Genomic DNA, 21,080 nt, shown 5'->3' on the forward strand with positions numbered 1-21,080 from the left:
CGATACTGGACCGGAATGCCGATTGGTACTTTGGTAGACTTCAAACATTCTTAAAATTTTTTAAAGAGCTTTCAGGCGCGTCGATTCTCACGGTTTTTTCCTTTGGCCTCTCAAGTGGGGTATTACAATTGATTATCACTTGCTTAAACCTTAGTCGTTTACATTAAAAATAAACCTTTAGTTAAATGAGAATTGAGGGACAAAAATAAATAACGCTTCCTACACTCATTGCCTCACAACGATTTTTGCTATGTCGTGAATATCATGAATATAGATTACTATATTCTTTGCCATGGACATACACAAAGACGAATACACAAACATCCGGATCTAGAATAGAAATCCAAGTTCTCATTTAGAATAGAATATGCGCGTGGCAACAACATTTTATTATCGACTTTTAGCCAATTTTAAACGGAATTTCTAAGGCGTTTAAAACCTTCGGCTTTTACTTCGGGCCAAGAATGTGGTGATTTATCAGATTAATCGTATTCGGCTTAAGCGAGAAATCGACCTTTGGGCACTAGTTACTATATAGGTGACTAGCTAACTTGTGGTCACTAAAGATACTTCACTATTCCATACTGTCTGTACTGTCAATAATTGTCACTTGTCAGTATTGTCATTTTTACTGTCAGTTAAAATTTATTCCCTGTTTTTTGAAAGCATGAGCGTAAGAATGGAACCGATATAGAGATATTTTAATTTATCATTTATTTGTTCGGTGTGTGTTTGTATTTGAATAATGAAAAGGTAATTTTGTTGATACAACACATTTACCGCCATATCTTATGTACACAAAGACAAAGTATCCAGAACACACCGACTATCAACTACAGCTTAGTTCAGACAATTTTATGAATTCATACTAGTCGTAGGTAATTTGCGTTGGCGAAATTACGAAATGTACGGTGAACAAATTCATATGTTAACCTTTTTAAGCATGTGGGCTTTATTAACATTACTGACAACATGAACATTTCATACATGAATAAGTTTAAAAATATGTATGTTTACAAAAGTAAACCATAATGTGCTTGCTTTCATTTAAAAAGTAACTATAAAACTGCTTAACAAATAAATTGAAATGAAATACTAAATGATATGTTAATCCTTATAATGATATAAAACAATAGTTTATTTTTAACCATATTTTACATGTATAATTTACAGGATCAAGATTATATTGGCATGCTTAGTGATAGTAAAAAGTGCAAATTTGTCAGATTTATCGTATTACGAGATATTGGGGGTGGAGAAACAGGCAACGAAACAGGAGATCAAACAGGCATACAAAAAATTAGCTGTAAAACTACATCCCGATAAAAATTCTGTAAGTATTATCCAAATACAAAACTTTGTTAATTTATTTAACATAAATAATTTGCCAATAGCAACATATTGACGCCATTATGCAATCTTTATAAATGATTTTAAATAAATATTTTCAATCCGATGAGTGAGTGAGTTTATTTTGTTATATATATTTCGACTTTAAATCACTCCCCTATAAAGTTTACTTAATGTAGTTCAGTAAGGCTTGCCTTTCAAATGTCCATATGTTACCAACTAATAGTATTACTTATTGACACTGCTAATCATACTGTATTTATTTCTAGTCACACTAATAGTCATAATTATTTAAACTAAGAGTGCATTTTTTTTAGAATAAAGAAGAACAAGAAAAATTCTTACGAATCACAGAGGCATATGAGACCCTGAGAGATACATATCAGAGATATAACTACGATCAACAAGGATCTCAATCCTCATACACCAGGAAATATGATTACAGATCTCAGCGGGATTACAACAATTTGTACTATAACGGGCTTTATCACGATGACCCATTTGTGGACACCGTGTCTGGAAGTAACTTCTGTGAGTGATGATTAATTGTCTGATAAGCTGGTCTCAATTACTATGAACTAGGGATGTTGCAATTGTTATGTAAGGAATAACAGATATATAAAATTAATTGGTTGGTTATCTTTGCACATAAATATCTGTTTTACCTCAAAATAAAATTATGCATATGAGAAGGTATATTTCTTAGTCATACCTAATGGAAAAAAAATTTAACAAATTGTATTTTTTTCAAATGCCCCGAAAGAACTTTAACTTCATATGCTATACAAACATTGATTTTCTATATTTTACTCTAAAATAATTAAATTAAATACTTAATTTTTTTTCAGTCACCTACTTATCTGAAGGGTTCCATTTTATGAATTTTTATTCGCCATTTTGTCCACCATGTCAGAATTTAGTGGAACATTGGAAAAGGTTAGCTGAAGTATATAAGGGAATTGTAAGTTAAAACTGACATTTTTCTTTTCTATTTTAAAAATGTACTGCACTATTTACCAAATTATTTTGTGTTATTTAAAATTGCAGGTAAAAGTTGCTGCGATCAACTGCAAGCATCATAATTCATTCTGTTACAATTCAATGAGAATCACCAGCTACCCATCACTACTATTCTATCCGAATGTGAGTATTTCTAAGGTCTTGAATGTTACAATCTAATATATAAAATTCTCGTGTCACAGTTTTCGTTGCCATACTCCTCCGAAACGGCTTGACCGATTTTGATAAAAAAATTTGTGCTTATCCGGTATCTATGAGAATCGGCCAACATCTATTTTTCATCCCCGTAAATGTTAGGGGTAGTACAACCCTAAATTTTTTTTTTTATTTATATGGCAACACAACGTTTGTCGGGTCAGCTAGTAACCCTCTAAAAAAAGAAGATTGTGATTGTCTTGTCTATTGTTAAGCCCATAGGCAATGATGACGACTAGTTAGGAGAAAGCCCATTTCCCTTATATTAATTTTATCATAATACAACTAAATATTAGTGTAGATTATGAGAACTATTATGACATTGGAATAACAATAATATTTAAATATAAATTACTATCAATTTTTTATTTGATTTAAATACTAGCTAACCGGCAAACTCTGTACCGCCTCTAAATCTATTTATCAAATATATTTCATTTAAAATATAGCCTATGTTACTCGTGGATCATGTAGCTTTCGAATGGTGAAAGAATTTTTAAAATCGGTTCAGAAGTTTTTGAGCCTATTCATTACAATCAAACAAACAAACAAAGTTTTCCTCTTTATAATATTAGTATACACAATTCTAGACATTGATCTCTTTTAAACAGGACAATTGTATTGTAAAGGCTACTCTTAGTTGTTAAAATTGTTTAATGTAGATAATACATGAAATCTGCAGAAGATTCCTTTATCTTTGTCCTGGATGTAATGGCTTTTCTCTATACAACATACACAATCAAAGAGGGATTGGACTATTCTCTACACGATTTTTACTATTTTTTTTCACTTTCAGGGTAAAAAAGGCAACTATGTGGTATATCGGGGAGGTCACAACTTTGAGGCTCTAGAAACTTTTGTGATAACATATATTGGTAAACAGATCCACATACCAACCCTATGGCAATTGAGGAATGTGGACAAACCCATGGCATATGTTGTTGATGACAGAAACATTGATGACAATTCTCTCATTAGAATTACCTTTCATTTGGTGAGTAACAATAATATTTATGACTAGCTGACCCGGCAAACTTTGTACCTCCTCAAATATATTTCACATAAAATATAGCCTATGTTACTCGTGGATAATGTAGCTTTCGAATGGTGAAAGATTTTTTAAAATTGGTCCAGTAGTTTTGAGCCTATTCATTACAACCAAACAAACAAACAAAGTTTTCCTCTTTATAATATTAGTGTAGATATATTTTTGAAGCGATTTCAAGGTATGTTAAGGGTAAGTGATGCTAGTTAAATTATTGTGCTACAAATATGCCAACATTGATAGCAACAACATTTTTGCTGCTCTGACTACTAATTTGAAATGAATTGCTAGCAAAGTGTTATTTATTTTCTTATGTTACTTAATATGGTTTAGAAGTAAACTTTATCTTGGATCACAAAATGTGCAATATTAATATAATTGAATCCTTTACATGTATGCATTTTTTTATGTGTTGGAATAACTTACAAAATTATTACTTACTTCAAAACCATAAAAATTACAGCTTTTTCATATAATATACCATATATTTTCCAAAGGAACACCAGGCACATGTTTTTATCGAATTTTATTCATATACACAGCATCAATTTTAACTTTATCCCCCAGGCGGTCTGTTTCCACGCGACACTACGCGGCACTATATGCAAAACAAAACATTTAATCATATATACTTTTTAATATTGTATTTATTATTCACTTTACAGAAAGGTATAGTGCCAGTTGTCTTGGTTGATGACAATGATATGCGTTCTAAGCTAACTAGTGATCCGGATGCTGTGATTGTGTTTAAATCAAAAGGAATAACCAAAGAGATACACAGTACAGATGAAAAGACTATAATAAGAGAGATCATCAAAGGGTTGCCTAAAGTGGAACAGCTAGACCGCCAAAAGTTAAAGGTATTGTTTTTTTTATAAGATTAAAATAGCAAATGAGTATGCAATCCACCTTTTTTTTATAATACAGGAGTAGCAGACTAGCATGCAGTCCACCTGATGGTAAGTGCCTACTGCCGCCCATGGACATCTGTAATCAACCCCAGATAGGATTAGATATTCCTATCTGAGGTCGGCCACAGATGCGCCGCTACCCTTGAGGACTAAGCTGGAACGCCTTAGAAAAGTCTGTCTCCCTTACCACACACTTCAAAACGGAACACAGCAGCGCCTAACACTGCTGTTATTAGGTAGAAATAGGTGTGGCGGTGGTGCCGCCGGAGTCGAACCACAAAGGGCTCTACCACCTTCAAACCTGATTGTAAGTAGCTATTACTCATGGCCATCTGTAATTAGCCCTAAATAAGACTAACTACTTGAAATTGAATAACTGGAATATGACGTGACTGGGTGGTAAATCTCGCTAATATATATTTTTTGATATAATTGGTAATGTTATTTATTTGACATGCCAACAGCAGAAATTTTACACATAACATTATGTGATATAATAAAATATACTGGTATGCAAGCCAATTATAAGCATGTACAACATTTACAGAAATAGAGACATACTATATTTATGCAAAAAATGTAAATTACAAAGAAAATAAAATAAATCTGTACAATAGATATACATAATTTTCTCAGGAAGCAAATCTGTTAGGTAGGTAGACATTTTGTTTTTAATGTCATTGCGTTTTCTTTCTTAGCAAATCATCAGTGAATTGCGTGGTGAGGCTACGGTGCCGTGGGCGCTGTACTTTACCACCAAAGACGATGACAAATTATCTTTATACCAGATGAGAAATGAATTTCCTGAATACAATTTTGGTAAGTACACTGTATTTTACTTTTGTTTTTTATACATAATCATCAAGTAACAAACATGTAATTTTATGGATTTTTTTGATATTTACACTGAGATATTATAGAGTGAAGTAAAGTTTTTTTTTATATTATCGTAGTAGTAAATAAGTATGCAGTCCACTTGATGGTAAGTAGATGTTGCTGTTCATGGACATCTAAGTATTATCCATTAATGTTATCTCAGATAGGCATAGAGTTTTATCCAAATGCGTTTTAGTCTCTCAGGGTTAAGTAGGAATATCTTGTACGTGTCTCTTCTGTAACATACTTATCCACTTGATAACAGAGTAGGTACTTGAAATTTAGAATTAAATGTAGAGATGGTGTTACCAAAGTGGAGTCATTGGGGGTCTCTAATATTTTTTTGCAAAAAATATATAATTATTATTAAATTTAATTATTTTTTTTTTATATTCACACACACCAGCTTTTATCAGAGATTACAACCAACATTAAATGCAGAATTCATTTTTAAAATTTCAAGTCGTTAATTAGAATTAATTGCCAGTGTACGACCAGTTTTAACAAGACCTTAATATGTTAAAGTTTAATGAACTCCATATACCTCTGCTAACATTAACATTTTTGAAGGTGGTAGAACCCTTTGTGGTTCAACTCCGGCGGCACTATCGCCACACCTATTTCTGCCTCATAACAGCAGCGTTAAGTGCTGGTTCTGGTTTGAAGGGTGTGGTAAGGGAGACATACTTTTCCGAGGCGTTCCAGCTTAGTCCTCAAGGGTAGCGGCGTATCTGTGGCCGACCTCAGGTAGGAATATATATTCCTACCTGGGGTTGATTACAGATGTCCATGGGCGGCAGTAGCCAGGTGGACTGCTCGTCTGCTACTCCTATATATGAAAAACTATATTATAAAAGAAGTCCTACTACTACTATATTATAAAAAAGACCAGCATGTAAAAAACAAGGTTTCAGTACATTTAAGTGTTATTAAACTAAATTTGGTGCAACACTAACATCCTTGTATCCTTGTATCATGTAGGCGAGGTGGATTGCGACTCGCTACAGTCGCTAGGCTAACATTGTATGTACCGTTTCGCAGGCGAGGTGGACTGCGACTCGCTGCAGTCTCTCTGCGAGTCGCTGGCGGTGGAGTCGCCGCCGGCGTGGGGCGCGCTGAAGCGCGGCGGCCGCTACCAGCGCGCGCCGCGCCCGCCGCGCGACTTCCTGCGCCGCGCCGCGCACGCCGCGCGGCTGCGGACCGTCTCGCACGACGACCTGTCGCCCATACTGGACGGACGTGAGTACATACACATACTAACGGTTCCGTGCCCTGTCGTCCAACCTGGATGGACGTGAGTACAGATCGCGCCAAACTTCTGGTCCGCTCTGAATATAGAAACGAGTCGTCTCGCAACAGCAAATCGCGTGAGTACACACACATTTTAAGGGTTCCGTAGCCAAATGGTCAAAACGGAACCATCCATCCATGTCCATCTGCCACAGACAGTAGCGGTGTAAGACCTAAATTTTACGTGGACAAAATAAATTTTATGAAGCTTTCAGCCACAATACAATGTAAACTGTGGCGGACTAAGGCCGTCGGAGACTCCCTGCGCCACGCCCACCACGCGGTTACAGACAGTCTCGCACGACGACTTGCCATCCGTCCTGGATGGACGTAAGTACAGATCGCGCCAAACTTGTAGTCCGCTCTGAATATAGAAACGAGTCGTGTCGCAACAGCAAATTGTAGATATTAGCGGGAGGAAGATAGCGGCACTCGTCGTTGCCCGCTCTCGCCCACGTTGCTACGGAGTACATACTTGTAGTTGTTGTTCGACCGCATTGGCTCTCTGACTACACCTGCGCGCAATAACTTCAGAGCGGACTAATAGTTTGGCGCGGACTATACATATCGCTGCTTTTCATGCATAACCGCACAAATATTTCCAAGTTTAGTAGCAGTAGAGGGCTGTAGCGATGGTATTCCAAAATATTTCCTATATTAGCAGCAGACGAGTATACAGTCCACCCGATGGTAAGTGGCTCCTGCCACCCATGGTCATCTGTAGTCGAGCTGAGATAGGATTGGATCCCTACCTGGGCTCGGCCACAGATGCACCACTACCGCTAAGCTGAGGACTGAGCTGGAATGTCTTGGAAATATGACTCCTTTAACTTATCCTTCAAATCAGACTACACTAGCACTTAAAACTGCTGTTATTAGGCAGAATCTAATCTAATAAATCGGGTTTTCTTGGGCAGCAGAGGCCACTTACCATCAGGTAAATTACATACTCATCTGCTATTCCAATATCATAAAAAACAAAGGTCGAATCCGTTGCAGATCAACTCTGGAGTAACAACTGTCATACGTACTTGTATTGTGTCATAACTTTTTACTTATTCCATTTCAGGTGCTGGGGCTTGGGTTCTCCTAGTGGTACCACACCAAATACCCTGGGACCACTTGGCTGACGCTTTCACCGAAGCCAGCTTACATTTCCTCGATGATGATATCGATGTAAGCATATATAATAAGTAAATAACAGTAAACATTAGCTATAGCTTTATTAACGGGTTTGCAAAACAGTGTGGTGGCGTGAATTTTCAAAAAATATTTAGGTTTAAAGGATTCTATAAAAAAAATACAATTCTAGATTCATTTGTTGTGTGTCATTTGTGAATAAGTGTTCATTTTATCAAGCAGTTTATAAAATCAGTATGCACTCACACACCCACGAACACACACACACACACACACACACACACATCACTCGAGCGCATTATCCACACGGGATTCTACAGGTTTCATATTACGAAACAATAACAGCGTTGCAGATGACCATAATTACCTGCATTTAGGTTGAGTGGCGATCTTGTCGATTTAAATTAGTTAATCATTCTTATCTAGTATTATTAACTACTTGAAACCTAATTTTATGGTGTTTTATTTATGTCTTTTGCCAAACATTTTTTTCTTTAATGTAAATACAAATGTGTTCTCCAGTTCGGTATAATGGCGTGTACGGCGACCACAAACCAGCATTGCAAGCAAGTGGCCCGCAACCAGGCGGTGGTGCTCGTGCAGAACGGCACCACCAGACATGTCTACAACGGACGGATGGACCATCACGACCTGATGGAGTTTATACAGCTGCTTAAAGATACTTCCAGTGAGTACTTGTTATATTGTTATAATATTTTACGAAGGGCGAAGTATTATTATTATTGGTAGTATCTTTTTTATATAATATAGTAGTAGCAGATGAGCATGCAGTCTTGATGGTAAGTGGCTACTGCGGTACTGCCGCTCATGGACATCTGTAATCAACCCCAAATAGGATTAGATGTTCCTACCCGAGGTCGGCCACAGATGCGACTAAGCTAGGACGCCTCGGAAAAGTATCTCTCCCTTACCACACCCTTCACACCAGAACACACAGCAACGCTGCTGTTATGAGACAGAAATAGGTGTGGCCGTGGTGCGGCCAGAGTCGAACCATAAAGGGTTTTACCACCTTCCCTAATAAACCTTAAGTAAATTTAATATAAGCAGCAAATATGAGTTTTTGTCAACCTATTACTGTTCCACTGAGGGGCATGGATGTCCTCTCAGAGTGCAAGGGGTTTAGGAAATAGTCCACCTCTCTGGTTAAATATACATTAGTAGACTTCACACACTTTGATGATCACTTTAAACATAATTTATTTGTCTTGTCATTTGTCAATATATACATTTTAATAACGTATGAAGGTGTCCATGTATATGTATAAACTTCTAAAATAAGGAACTGCTTTGAATGGGGATCCTTTAAGATCTCCACTTTTATCAGTGATGTGAATAACCCTAAACGTATTGTGTATTGTTCTTCTAAAGACATAGAGCTGACCGAGCAGCAGGCGTTGGAGATAATGGACGTGTCGAGCCGCGAGCACGCGTGGCTGGTGGCATACCTGCCCGACAACTGCGGGACATTCTGCGAGGAGTTCACGCACGAGTGGAGGCTCGTTGCTAAGAAGGTAGGTGGAAACTCCATGATATGACCTTTTTTAATAATATAGGAGTAGCAGAAGACGAGCATGCAGTCCACCTGATGTTAAGTGGCTACTGCTGTCCATGTGGACATCTGTAATCAACCCCAGATAGGATCAGATATTCCTACCTGAGCTCGGCCACAGATGCGCCGCTACCCCTGAGGACTAAGCTGGAACGCCGCGGAAAAGTATGTCTCCCTTATCACACCCTTCAAAACGGAACACAACAGTGCCTAACACTGCTGTTATTAGGCAGAAATAGGTGTGGCGGTGTTACCACCGGAGTCGAACCACAAACGGTTCTACCACCTTCAAGACCTGTATCTATTAGGAGTAACTATGTCATCATAGAACATGGGTTTTTGGTAAATTTATTCTTAACCGATTCATTGCGATGTCAAATTTTCAAACTTCTAGCTGTGGCGTTGAACAAAAATACCGTGACACTGCTGCCGTGCCAAGCGCCATACGATTAAATGACACGGCTCCTGTGTTTTCAGCCATGCGGAAAAGAAACCAGTGTTTTAGTCATTTTTACGTGATTCTAAGCCTAAAAACTCTTAGTTTACATTCGAAATCTAACGTGGACGGCAAGGAGCGTTGTTTCAAGTGTTAAAAAGGGGCAAAATAAGTGTATTTTTGGAAATGGAGGGTAAGTTGCTTTTTTAATACAGGTGTGCTAAACCTTTAGGTCTAAAAAAATTGTTTTGATTTTTCTCGTAACAAATTTCAAGTATTTTAAACTATGCAAATGAAAATTTACCAAGTTTGATTAAGTAGTTATTAGATATTGTCATGTAATGTAATAATAATCAAACTTAAGTAGTCAGTTACAATTATTATTGTCAGTATAAAATAACATTTTGCTAAATTCTGCCATTATATTCTGGTTATCTATTGTCTATTTATTGTTTAAGAATTACGGCGTAAGCGTAAATACATTCCCGAGACAGAAATTGAAACTCAATTCGACTATGATGACGAAATGTTTGAAAAGAATTCGCAAACATATTTAGAGGACTGGGAACACTCAGAACACTGGAAATCTATACAAAAGGATAGTTCTACGTGCATAGATAAAGTGATGGTAGACAAAGCTACGTGCGTAGAAAACAATATGGTAGACAGTGCAAAGTGCATAGAAAAAAATAAGGATGATAAGTGTCAGGACCCAACTGTATTGGATATCCATGGGTGTAAATATTTTGGCCAGTTAGTTTCAAATGAATTACTGCGCTTCAAACCATGCGACAGAAATATAAAGATGCAGAAAATTTTAGATATAATAAGAGAACAATTTTAATATTTAACAAATCTTAGGTAGTATAGAGAGTAGGTAAGAGTTAAATAAAACCAGGTTTTAAATTAATTGATATATTAATAAAAATGTTACATAAGCTTATTCGATTCACTTAGAGCGGAATATCTAAAAAAATGATACGATTTTACGAAATATACATATGTATATCAATCTTTTTTTCGTTTAGTGTATGCTACTTGCATATGTTATCTAATACCGTAAAAATAACATATCCAACGTTTTAACAAATTTTAATCCCGCTCAATGTGAAGCGAATCGGAAGACCTTAATGTCAATATATGGCATCAGTTTTAAGTTTAGAGCCTAGCATTTAACGTAGTGCAATTTTTATAAATCTTCATCAATCATTTTAGAGACCACCTGAAACAATCAACCATGCAGATGCATCCATATTTTTCGCCGCGAGTGTATTTAGAGTAGTAATAGTGGTCCACTGAATTAAAACGAGGTAAAATGCCGAGGCGAGCAATCAAGTTTTAAAAATTGAATTTGTAAAAAAGTTTTTAAAGTCGATTTGCAGTTTGTGTTATAGAGAATTTCAATATTTGTGAAATTCTCTGAAACAATTATTTAGGCATAAGCCTGGAAATCCAGGGCAATCAGGACAGCCAAATAAAACAGAAACTCTTTTTTTAGTTTTTAAGTAACAAACTCTACATCTTTTTCTAAGAGTATTGCCATCTGCTCTCTTTGGCAAATTGGCGGGTAAATGGATTTTTCCCTCTGATGGAGGCCGAGAAAGTCTAGATCTATTTGGCATTGGCAATAATTGCTCAATTATATCTTTCCTAAATTTGTAAAATGTAGTTTTATTTCCATCATTTCTAGCGTTAAAAAGCAAAAAGCCATTCACAAGACATATTTGAATTATATGTATAATCACTTTTTTGTACCAGCGTAGGGTCTTATGCTCACAGCAGTAGTAACTGAGCATCTGGTCATGTCGGTCTATTGCCCGCATGTATTTATTATATTTTATTTGTACGGCTGGTTTGTATTTGATTGTGCGTACACGGCGACTAGACCCTTTATATTCACTGGTGTGTTCACTACTTATAAACAATATTTCTCGTTTATCATGCCACTTGGTGACTACAATTTTTTCCCTGTTGTGCATTATACACGATTCTCCAGGTTTTAACTTAGCATTTTTTACCTCTTCTGGATTCCCAATACGGTTTGCTCGTAAAGTACCAGTAACATATGTATTTTTGCATAAAAGCTCCTCACTTAATCCCACGCTTGTATAATAATTGTCCAAATATAAGGAATGGCCTTTTTCAATGTACTTTTCCATAAGCAAATGAACCACTTTTTTTATGTGATTTCTACCGCCAACTTGTAAATCTTGGGACCCTGCGTACACGTGAATTTTTAAAATAATTCCATTAGCATCGGCTAAAATATATAACTTAATCCCGTATTTATGGGCTTTTCCTTTAATATATTGACGGAAGAAAAGTCTCCCTTTCCACAAAATAAGAGACTCATCGATGGTTAGCTCTCTCAATGGATAATATACTGTGTTAACAGTGTCATTGAATAAATCTATTAAAGATTTAATTTTAAATATGCTATCTGTTCTTTCATCATTCTGAACATTTAAAGCTCTTAAAATTAAAAAAAACCTGTCCCTCGACATGAATAGACGTGGACTTAGGCAGAACAAATAATGAGTGGACCAATAGTCTATCATTCTATTTAGTTTTATTGTTCCCATCAGCAACAGTATGCCTATAAAACGTTTACATTCGTCAACACTTATATCAGTCCATTGTGTAAATCGAGCTCGTGAAGTAGTCGCTGCTGCTTTCAGTCTGTTGCCGCACTTATTAGTGCATTCTAATATTAAATTTATAAATTCGGCATTAAAAAATAAAAAGAAATAGTCCAAAGGATTTTGGACGTGGTCGCCATGTGGCGTCAAAATACCACTGGTTCCCGTAAAGGTAATATCAGGCATATTATTAGGATTACCCGGAAACCAGCCGGTAGTTTCTCCTTCCTCTACGTCCTGTGGATCTATCTGAGAATCGCCAATATTAATTATTTCATCATCCGGATTTGCACTACTCATTTCATCCAAAACGTCATCGTTGTTTCCAATCAAAATTCCGTACAAGTCTTCGTCACTAAATAAATCTAAGCCTGGCATATCATACAATGGCTCATTTTGTTCTGGAGACATGATTCTTCCTAACTCCATGGCTATAGGATCTTCGAGGGATGATGGTCCGCGCATCGACGAACTTTGGAGATCCATATTAAACGGGTTTAAAGGATCCATGGCGGATGATAATCCAGGTTCCGGAGAACTCGGAGAGGGGTATTCCATATTCGTTAGCCTGCAGAAAGAAATAGGTTGCAATTCATAATCTAATCTAAAGCAAGTAAAATGCACCACCAGTTCGATGATCCACCAGCCGCTAATGTCTGGAATCCGGTGTTATTTTATAATTAGCGTCTATTTTAATTTGTAAAAAGTTCATTAAAAGCAGAGTTACAGGGTACTTTATTTGACCAAAATTAAATATTAATATTAAATAATATTTGGCAGATACGAAATAATATTTTTTCCCGGTATACCGGTACGGTAACAACAATTAGGTATGTAACGAAAAAGCTTACTTGAAATTCACGGCAAGCTGAAATGCGTGTACACAGGCTGAATAACGACACACCGGCACGCTTCTTCACACTGGCAGATCCACTTCAAAACCACAATAGTTACAACGCAAAATCAGAGTCCAGTAACACAAGCCACAGTTGTCATGAATGAAAATCACACGAGTCCGGATATACAAGCGAATGTCGGTAGAGTAAACAGCAAATACTCGTAGGTACAGTGCGCACGTCTGATTACTAAGGATAGCAAAACAGAAGTAACTTACAAAACGAAAGACAAAATTAAGATGCGTTCATCACTTTTGTTAGTTAAGTTGTATCCTTCCAAGCAAAAATAAACCATGTACACAAAGCGTATCGTATATTGTGCATTGTACTTCGTAGGGTTTCGTGACTAGCCGTCCCTTACCGACCGGGATCGTCCATTGTTTAAAGCAGGTAGTGATCTTTTATCTTTTTCGAAAAAAAAACGATTTATGGCAAATGCGATTCTCTTTCGTAGCATCAAGACTCATATAAGCCATATTGACCCGAAAATTAAAACAGCGTGGTACTTTTCCATAACTTATGATCATAAATCCTGTTTATGGTTTAAGATATTTATTTTCCGAAAAGAGTACGACTCACTTACATAGGAAAATACATTTTGATTTTAAAATAATTATACATCAAGCATAGGAACATTATTAATAACGTTTAAGAATTGTAGGTAGGAGCGATTTAATACAATTTGTGGAATATTTCAACGTATGACATGTTTGTGTGAACTGTTTGTGGTTTAAAATAGTGCAGAATTTTAACAATTTATAAAAAAATTGCGATCCGTCTAGCTTTGCACGTTTCAATTTTCAAAAAGGTTGATTACCCCTATGACTCTTAAAATCGTATAATATCCAGAAACGAAGGCTACTAGCTTGATTCACGTGAAAAATTAATATAGTTTTGTTCTGGGTAGATCTCCCTAAAACTTAATTTGAAGGAGTTACCATCAATTTCAACATGACACGGTTCTCGTGCCTAACGCCACACGAAAGAAATTATCATGGCACGGTAGCCGTGCCATCCGCAACGAATCGGTTAATATGTTTGATAGGATCATAAAAACGAGAACTTGAATAGTGGAAGATAATTTTGTTGCTTTTTCCTGTAACATGTTGATAAATGAGCACTAAACGTGAAATATAAGTGCCACAGTTATTTCTGTCAATGTTTCTGTCGGGCAGAAGCATCAATGTTTCTGTCGGGGAACTTAGATAGACCTCTGATTCGATTTGACTTGATTGACGATCGACTGGAATGCTTATTTCCTTAAATTTAAGTTTTTATCAGTATAGTGCCATCTTATAATGTGTGTGCTTGTTCCAGCTGCGAGCGCTATCGTTCCTGCGCGTAGGATTTCTGCAGTGCGGTCGGGAAACAACTGGCCTGTGCCGCAACGTGCGCCTGCCCACCGGCCGACTGTACCCGCTGCACTCCGGACAACACTACACGTCAGTACTATACATAATCATCTTAGCCTCGGTTACGGTTACTGAGATTGATATATAAAAATTAATGCTTACGTTATACGTAAAGGCGACGGTTGATTTTAAGGATTTTGGTTATATCCTAACATAACCCTTTTTTTGCGTGGGGAAAATCTTTATGGGTTCCTCTCAGCTGAGGGGGTAGCGGACAGGATATGCCGGAGTCCTACCGGCTAAAACCCCACGGTGTTCCTCTGGACGCCTTTTGTCGGGACCACGGGTACGCTAATAGCACTCGTCCGCGATCCCGACGCCGTTTGCCCACGTCCGGGCCCGTCTCGGTTCGGGATGGAGCTGAAGCTATTCCATCCGCTCATCTTTGACCGCGCGCGTCACCTCAAGGCTTAATGGTGTTTTTGACGTAGGACACCCCGGTGTCCTACGTCAATGCCTCTGTTATGGAAAGAACCTCCACTGGAGCGCTTTAGCTTCACCCGCTGCTGGATTGCAACGGGCTACTGAGCCGCCCCCCCCCCCCCCCACTACGACAAGACGCACTCCAACTTGAGGGGATGATCCTAACGTAACCTAACCTAACCTACTGGCGTAAGTTTCCCGTGACATTTAACTGACTTATTGAAAAAATACTAAAGTATGAATTTATAGTAAGCAATTATTGTCAAACTTATTTATTTATGACTTTATATGTTGATTTATTTTGCCTATCAACATATCCATATATATTGATTTATCAATAACGGACTTTAGTTATTTAGTAATAAGACTGTGTTATAATTTAGTATCGGTGTACATAGGTGCACCCTGCACATAAGTGGCTTATTATTATTATTAAGCATTATATTACATAACTTATTTATAGCATCAGCAAAATAAAATAATATTTTCATTTTTCAGTGTAAATCTCCAGCACGTGTCCCAAGCGCCGTATATATTGGAGTGGGCGTTGGAGCGCATTGACGACTCTGTGAACAAGCTCAATTGGCAGACTTTCACCAAAACTGTACTATCTGAAGAATTGAGTCCGACCAGGTATATAGTCATTATTGTTTGTACAGACCAATCTATCTATATGATTTTGTAGTCATATTTTTTTATGCGCGTTAGGAAAAACTGAATTACTTTCAACAAGTAAGAAATGGCGTGCGTCATTTTCTTCACGGAAGTTGACTACTTGTTGTCTCTATTGTATTTAGTTTTAAAGAATATGTATACAAAGTTTCTTATTTTTAGGACTTTTTATGATTCACAAAAAATCAGTTCAGCCATTTGTAAGATCTTATACAGTAACAGATAATAGATAACAGATGATTTATTCGGATTTCATATTATTTTTCATTATTTTTCAGAAACAAGAAGCCATGGTTGGTGTATTTCCACTCTCCAAGGTGTTACAGATGCTATGAGTTGTATCCCGATTTCGCCATTATATCGATCGTACGTGTTCTCTTCATAATTCTACATCCTTTTCCTACAGCATTTGGTTGTTTTGTGGGTCATCATGGTAACCAAGACACATGGAATACTATCGCTAATCTATGGACATAAAAGGTTGCAACTTTAAATATGTTAATTAATAAATTTTATTTTCTTCTAAATATGCTTTTTCTTTTCAGTTATTGGCCAACTCAATAAACTTTGGAAAAGTAAACTGCATATCAGACCGCGGCCTGTGTCAACAAGAGCATATAAACAGCTATCCCTCAATCAAATTGTATGTGAACAACCAGCGCGGTAAGAGTGCCGTCGCCTTACAAGCCAAGGAGTATGCGAGTCTACTGCAAGACATAAGACCTCACCTCAAGCAGTATGATGAGAATTTACTAGCCAGCATCGATGACCTGGTGGCCCCAAGGTCACATTTTCAACATGATGAGTTATGATGAGACAATTGAATAGTAAAATGACAACAAAATGTACAGCTGTTTTAGGGCAGCAGTGTTATAATACCATGTTATGGTTCAAAGATATTCTTTTTTGTAGCAAAAAGCATGCAATTTATATTGTGGCTCGCCACATTTGAAATGTGTAATCAACTCCATATAAAAGTGTACTGGAATGTCTTGGATAAGTAGGAGTCCTTTAACCAAAACATAAGTGTTATACTGCTGCTATAAGACATAATTAGTCAACTATGATTGGCTTTCTGTAGGTATGTAGAAACAATATCTAACAAATTATTTAGATTGATTCAAGATTCTGAGGCTGCCGATACATGAGTATTATACAATGTAAACGCCACATTTTGTTGTGATCATCAGCCATAAACAAGTATTACTTAATACTTGTCATGTATAATTGTATCTGGTTATTACCAAAAATGTAGGTCATTTTATAATTCTTGTCTCATTGCCAGTGAGTTGTTACCAGTCAATGATATTAAATAAAATTGATCAATTTTAATCTAAGTAGTAAAGTGTTCTAATAAGTATTTTTCTGTTTCTTGTTTTTAAAATCTCATAATTGACTAAGAATGGAGTCTTAAGTATTATTGTATCCTTTGTTTACTAACCGCCTTTATTTAATCACAACATTCCTATAAGCTAATTAGTGTGAATTCTAACAACCTCTCTTTTAATTTATTTTTGAATTGTTAATTTGAATCTCTTTGAAGATCTTGCCGATAAATTGTTCTAATTTAGCTAATGGTGCAGCTAGACAGCTCAATATTATATGCTGCTATTTTTATCTCATAATGTAGTATATATATTCAGCGCATTTCGATTTTTTGCGATAATATTTTACATTTTAAAATAGATTGAATTATGTACATTTTTTAGTGATATTATAAATAATTTTAACTTAAGTATCTTAATTTTAATAGCTTTATATCCAAATTTGTATTTAACATTTTGGTGATAATATTATTTAACATATTTCTATACCAGTTACTGCTACGTTATGGAGTCATGTTATTATTTCAGTTTTTAACAATTTTATTTAATTGTTTATTTGATATAACTTTCTCACAATTTTCAAACATATTTTTTGATCTGTATTGACTTAATCTCATTACAATTTTTGTATGTACTTTAAATATGATACATTTAATTCCATATATTAATCCAGGTTTTATGACCCACTAAAATATTTATTCGAAATAAAAAATAATACAACATATTATTTGACTTTTATTTACTATATTCGGAAGTTACATAGCAAATACATAAATTATAATACTTACAAGCATTCAGTGTATTATTGGCATTTTAATGGTGAGCATCTGAAATAAAACATATCGCATGAGTTCTCTACATAAAGTAATTTTATTATTGATTTATCCAATGGAGGTTGAGATAACATAGTCAAGGCTTGAACATAGGTTCAAAACGTGAAAAATAGAGTTGAATCACTTAAAAATGTGAGAGATAGCCAAATTCATTTAGAATGAGATATAAAAAAATATCACAAGCATTTTACTGCAGATAAAACATGCATTTTTATAATGATCTAATATTTGTAGAGTTTTATCTCTATGGTTCACGTTTTTCACCTTGTTGACTAAACTAACAGATGCACAATAAACCAAAAAACCAAAGCACAGTGATTTAAACATGATGTTACTTACATCATTATTTCTATTCAACTGGGCATCAATGATGTCTTGATCAACACTGCAAGGCAGATAGAAGTCCACTTGTTTGTACAGGCCTTTGGAGTCCAACACAAGACGATCTTCACCTATTTCCAAGTTCAAATTCTTCATATCCACCTGTAATTAATAAAACTTCAGTTACTATACACACATAGAAACCTATACATTATACTAATATTATGAAGAGGAAAACTTTGTTTGTTTGTTTGATTGTAATTAATAGGCTCAAAGATTACTGGTCCGATTTTAAAAATTCTTTCACCATTCGAAAGCAACATTATCTACGAGTAACATAGGATATATTATAAATGAAATATATTTGATAAATAAATTTTTGAGGCGGTACAAAATTTGCCGGGTCTGCTAGTACATTATACAACACTTACAAAGTTACTATCAGAAATTAAATAGGTGTGTTTATCACCTATAGAATGACATACTGCTGCCTGACGTGGTTATGCTATGCCATGTAAAAAAAAACTTATAAAAAAGCTAATAGATAAGATGCTTCATGAAGATAAGAGCTAACTTGTTATAAGACAAATTCTGTTTGAAAGTATAAAAGGGTTCACACACCCTTAATGTTTTTGTAAGAACCTACCTACCTACATGCTGCAGGTTTCCTCACAGTGTGTTCCTTCACCCTTTACACAAACAATCATTTTTTTAATACACACTTATCTTTGAAAAATGAGAGGTGCCTGAGAATTTAATCGGCCCCTCCATTTGAGCAGAGTTTGTTATCACTGTTTAACCTAAATGTAAGGTTTTGATTATTTATTAGTATTTTTAAATTTAGTAAATAATATGTAATACATACAGTTGCTGGTACTATAAACTCTGCTAACAAATAGTCTATTTCTCCCATTGGTGGTTCTCTTCTCAAACGATACACCAGTTCTTTTTGTGAAGCTGAATTTTCTTCAACTTTTGGTTTTGGCTCTTCCAACTCCTCAATCAAAGGTTTTATTATTTCTTCACATTGCTTAATATCCCTTATTTGGACCCTTTGAGGGCGTATAGTACCAATACTTTTCCTATGTTTCAATTTACTTATCCTAGTTGTTTCTAATTCAATTTGATATTTATCTTGCAAGCCCTCAAATACAACAGAAAGGAAGAATGTCTGGAACAAGTCTCCCATCTCATATTTTTCGAACATTTTTGGATGGACAGCAACATCATAGACAGTAGCAGGAGCCCCAGATTTGTCCTGTTCTGTCCTACCTTCCCCTATGCTCATCGGAACTCGGAAACTCGAGGGATCATCAGAACTCAGGATGTACATGAGCTCATCATTAGTTATGTCTGGGGCAGTTGGAATATATTCAGATGTGCAAATGTTCACAAACACTTTCTTGTTGTCAGGCTTTGAGTAAGTTTTGATGCAGCATCCTAAAATAAATAGAAAAAAAACTCATGTTGAAGTCAATTTATAAATTTGTGATAATATGCTTTTTATATGCCTTACAATATAATTGTCTAATGTAAACTAAACTTAAATATTGAATCTGCCTAATACCTAATCATGCCTATTTAAAAACATCAAAAAATTATATTCTTGCTTCAAATATTAAAAGAATCATTGAGGTATTCTTTAGAAGTATTTCTGTGTAAGGTATTAAGTTTAAAATTTTTGTTAATCCTGTAAACAAATACAACATCTTATGCTTGTTGGTAATAATGATTTTACCATTTGACCACTTCTAGTAGACAGAAACTTGAGCTGATCAGCAGGTTATACACCTCTTTATTTAAGATTTAGTTGTAGTTAGATCTAGAATCAGATATTTTTGAATATGGTGTACTCTTCGAAAATCTATTGAAAGCAAGTACCTTACATGCAATATTTATATATATTTGCACTGCATTTAGAGATGTCGCTTAGTGATAATCCTTTTCTAGTTTAGTGGTCATTAGTGCTTAGCTTATGACTGACTGAAAACAGTTATGGACTTATATACCTGGCTTTGGATTAACCGTTTTATACGGCACCGTGTTGACAGAGGCTAATAATTTATTTAATTCTTCTTCTACAGGATTTTCCTGAAAAGTCGAAACACTTTAATTGGTATCCATAAACGAAATAAACAAAAATGGAAAATAATTACTGCAGAAAATACCTACTTCAATAATTCTCATATTTTTTTCCATGATTGAAGGATCCACATCTAGGGTTATTGATTTCTTCGCCATTTTCGTCGGTTTCTATGGCAATGATATCTAGTTTGAATAATAAAAATGCTTTAAACTCAAATTTTAACTCTCCTCTTCATACATTTCGTTAATGAATTTGACATTTAGTTTAGAACGTCATTTTGTTATTGACTTTTTTAGCTTGGCAGTTCGCTGTCTTCCTTCATTCCTTGCCAGATGTATTATTGCCATATTAAATAACTTTAACATGTACGAACTTTTACGAATGTATAATAGTAAAGTGAAATACTATTCATTTTATTGACAAATAACATAAGGTCGAACTTTTAAGGTTTAATTTCTTAAAGCGTAATTTTATTTCATTTCTGTTAAAATTAAAAACGTTTTACTTTGGGAAATTGTAAAATCACGTACAAAGGTGGCAACAAATTATAGGTTCCGAAGACCGCCACACCATATATATTAGAAAAGATTGCCGAACTACAATAAATATGACTACTAAACAATAAACCGATATGGAA

The 21,080-nt window shown here is 35.5% G+C and overlaps 2 protein-coding genes across 3 annotated transcripts; one reads left to right on the forward strand and one right to left on the reverse strand.

The window, feature by feature from the left end:
• The first annotated feature begins 608 nt into the window (after positions 1 to 608).
• LOC140749944 (dnaJ homolog subfamily C member 10) lies at positions 609 to 17,927 on the forward strand. Of its 2 annotated transcripts, none has more exons than XM_073083205.1 (16): positions 609 to 753; positions 1,174 to 1,333; positions 1,668 to 1,881; positions 2,199 to 2,311; positions 2,398 to 2,493; positions 3,362 to 3,559; positions 4,276 to 4,470; positions 5,220 to 5,340; positions 6,439 to 6,636; positions 7,757 to 7,863; positions 8,350 to 8,515; positions 9,220 to 9,362; positions 14,689 to 14,813; positions 15,705 to 15,839; positions 16,157 to 16,244; positions 16,424 to 17,927. In XM_073083205.1, exons 1-16 carry the CDS (start codon positions 746 to 748, stop codon positions 16,688 to 16,690), a joined length of 2,334 nt encoding a protein of 777 aa, XP_072939306.1. In that variant the 5' UTR covers positions 609 to 745; the 3' UTR covers positions 16,691 to 17,927. The 2 variants fall into 2 exon arrangements, with proteins under 2 accessions (XP_072939306.1, XP_072939308.1); XM_073083207.1 differs by lacking the exon at positions 609 to 753 and adding an exon at positions 760 to 906.
• Positions 17,926 to 20,720, reverse strand: LOC140749946 (PIH1 domain-containing protein 1). The gene is made up of 5 exons (XM_073083208.1): positions 20,530 to 20,720; positions 20,367 to 20,448; positions 19,223 to 19,797; positions 18,376 to 18,519; positions 17,926 to 18,030 (listed from the first exon to the last, which is right to left on the reverse strand). The coding sequence occupies exons 1-5, from the start codon at positions 20,596 to 20,598 to the stop codon at positions 17,998 to 18,000; spliced, it is 903 nt and encodes a 300-aa protein (XP_072939309.1). The 5' UTR covers positions 20,599 to 20,720; the 3' UTR covers positions 17,926 to 17,997.
• Between the last annotated feature and the right edge of the window lie 360 nt (positions 20,721 to 21,080).

Source organism: Epargyreus clarus, unplaced genomic scaffold (genome assembly GCF_041222505.1).
Source record: "Epargyreus clarus isolate Ecla_fem2 unplaced genomic scaffold, WU_Ecla_fem_2.2 ptg000018l, whole genome shotgun sequence".
Classification (NCBI taxonomy): Eukaryota; Metazoa; Arthropoda; class Insecta; order Lepidoptera; family Hesperiidae; genus Epargyreus; species Epargyreus clarus.

Excerpts from the sequence above, each read along its gene's own strand:
- LOC140749944 (XM_073083205.1), top strand. Across the intron at positions 4,471-5,219 it reads TAGACCGCCAAAAGTTAAAG|CAAATCATCAGTGAATTGCG; the intron begins GTATTGTTTTTT and ends TTTCTTTCTTAG. Across the intron at positions 7,864-8,349 it reads TCCTCGATGATGATATCGAT|TTCGGTATAATGGCGTGTAC; the intron begins GTAAGCATATAT and ends TGTGTTCTCCAG.
- LOC140749946 (XM_073083208.1), bottom strand. The coding sequence starts at position 20,598 with ATGGCGAAGAAATCAATAACCCTAGATGTGGATCCTTCAATCATGGAA. Across the intron at positions 19,798-20,366 it reads AACGGTTAATCCAAAGCCAG|GATGCTGCATCAAAACTTAC; the intron begins GTATATAAGTCC and ends TATTTATTTTAG. Across the intron at positions 18,031-18,375 it reads AGTTGAATAGAAATAATGAT|ATGCTCACCATTAAAATGCC; the intron begins GTAAGTAACATC and ends GTTTTATTTCAG.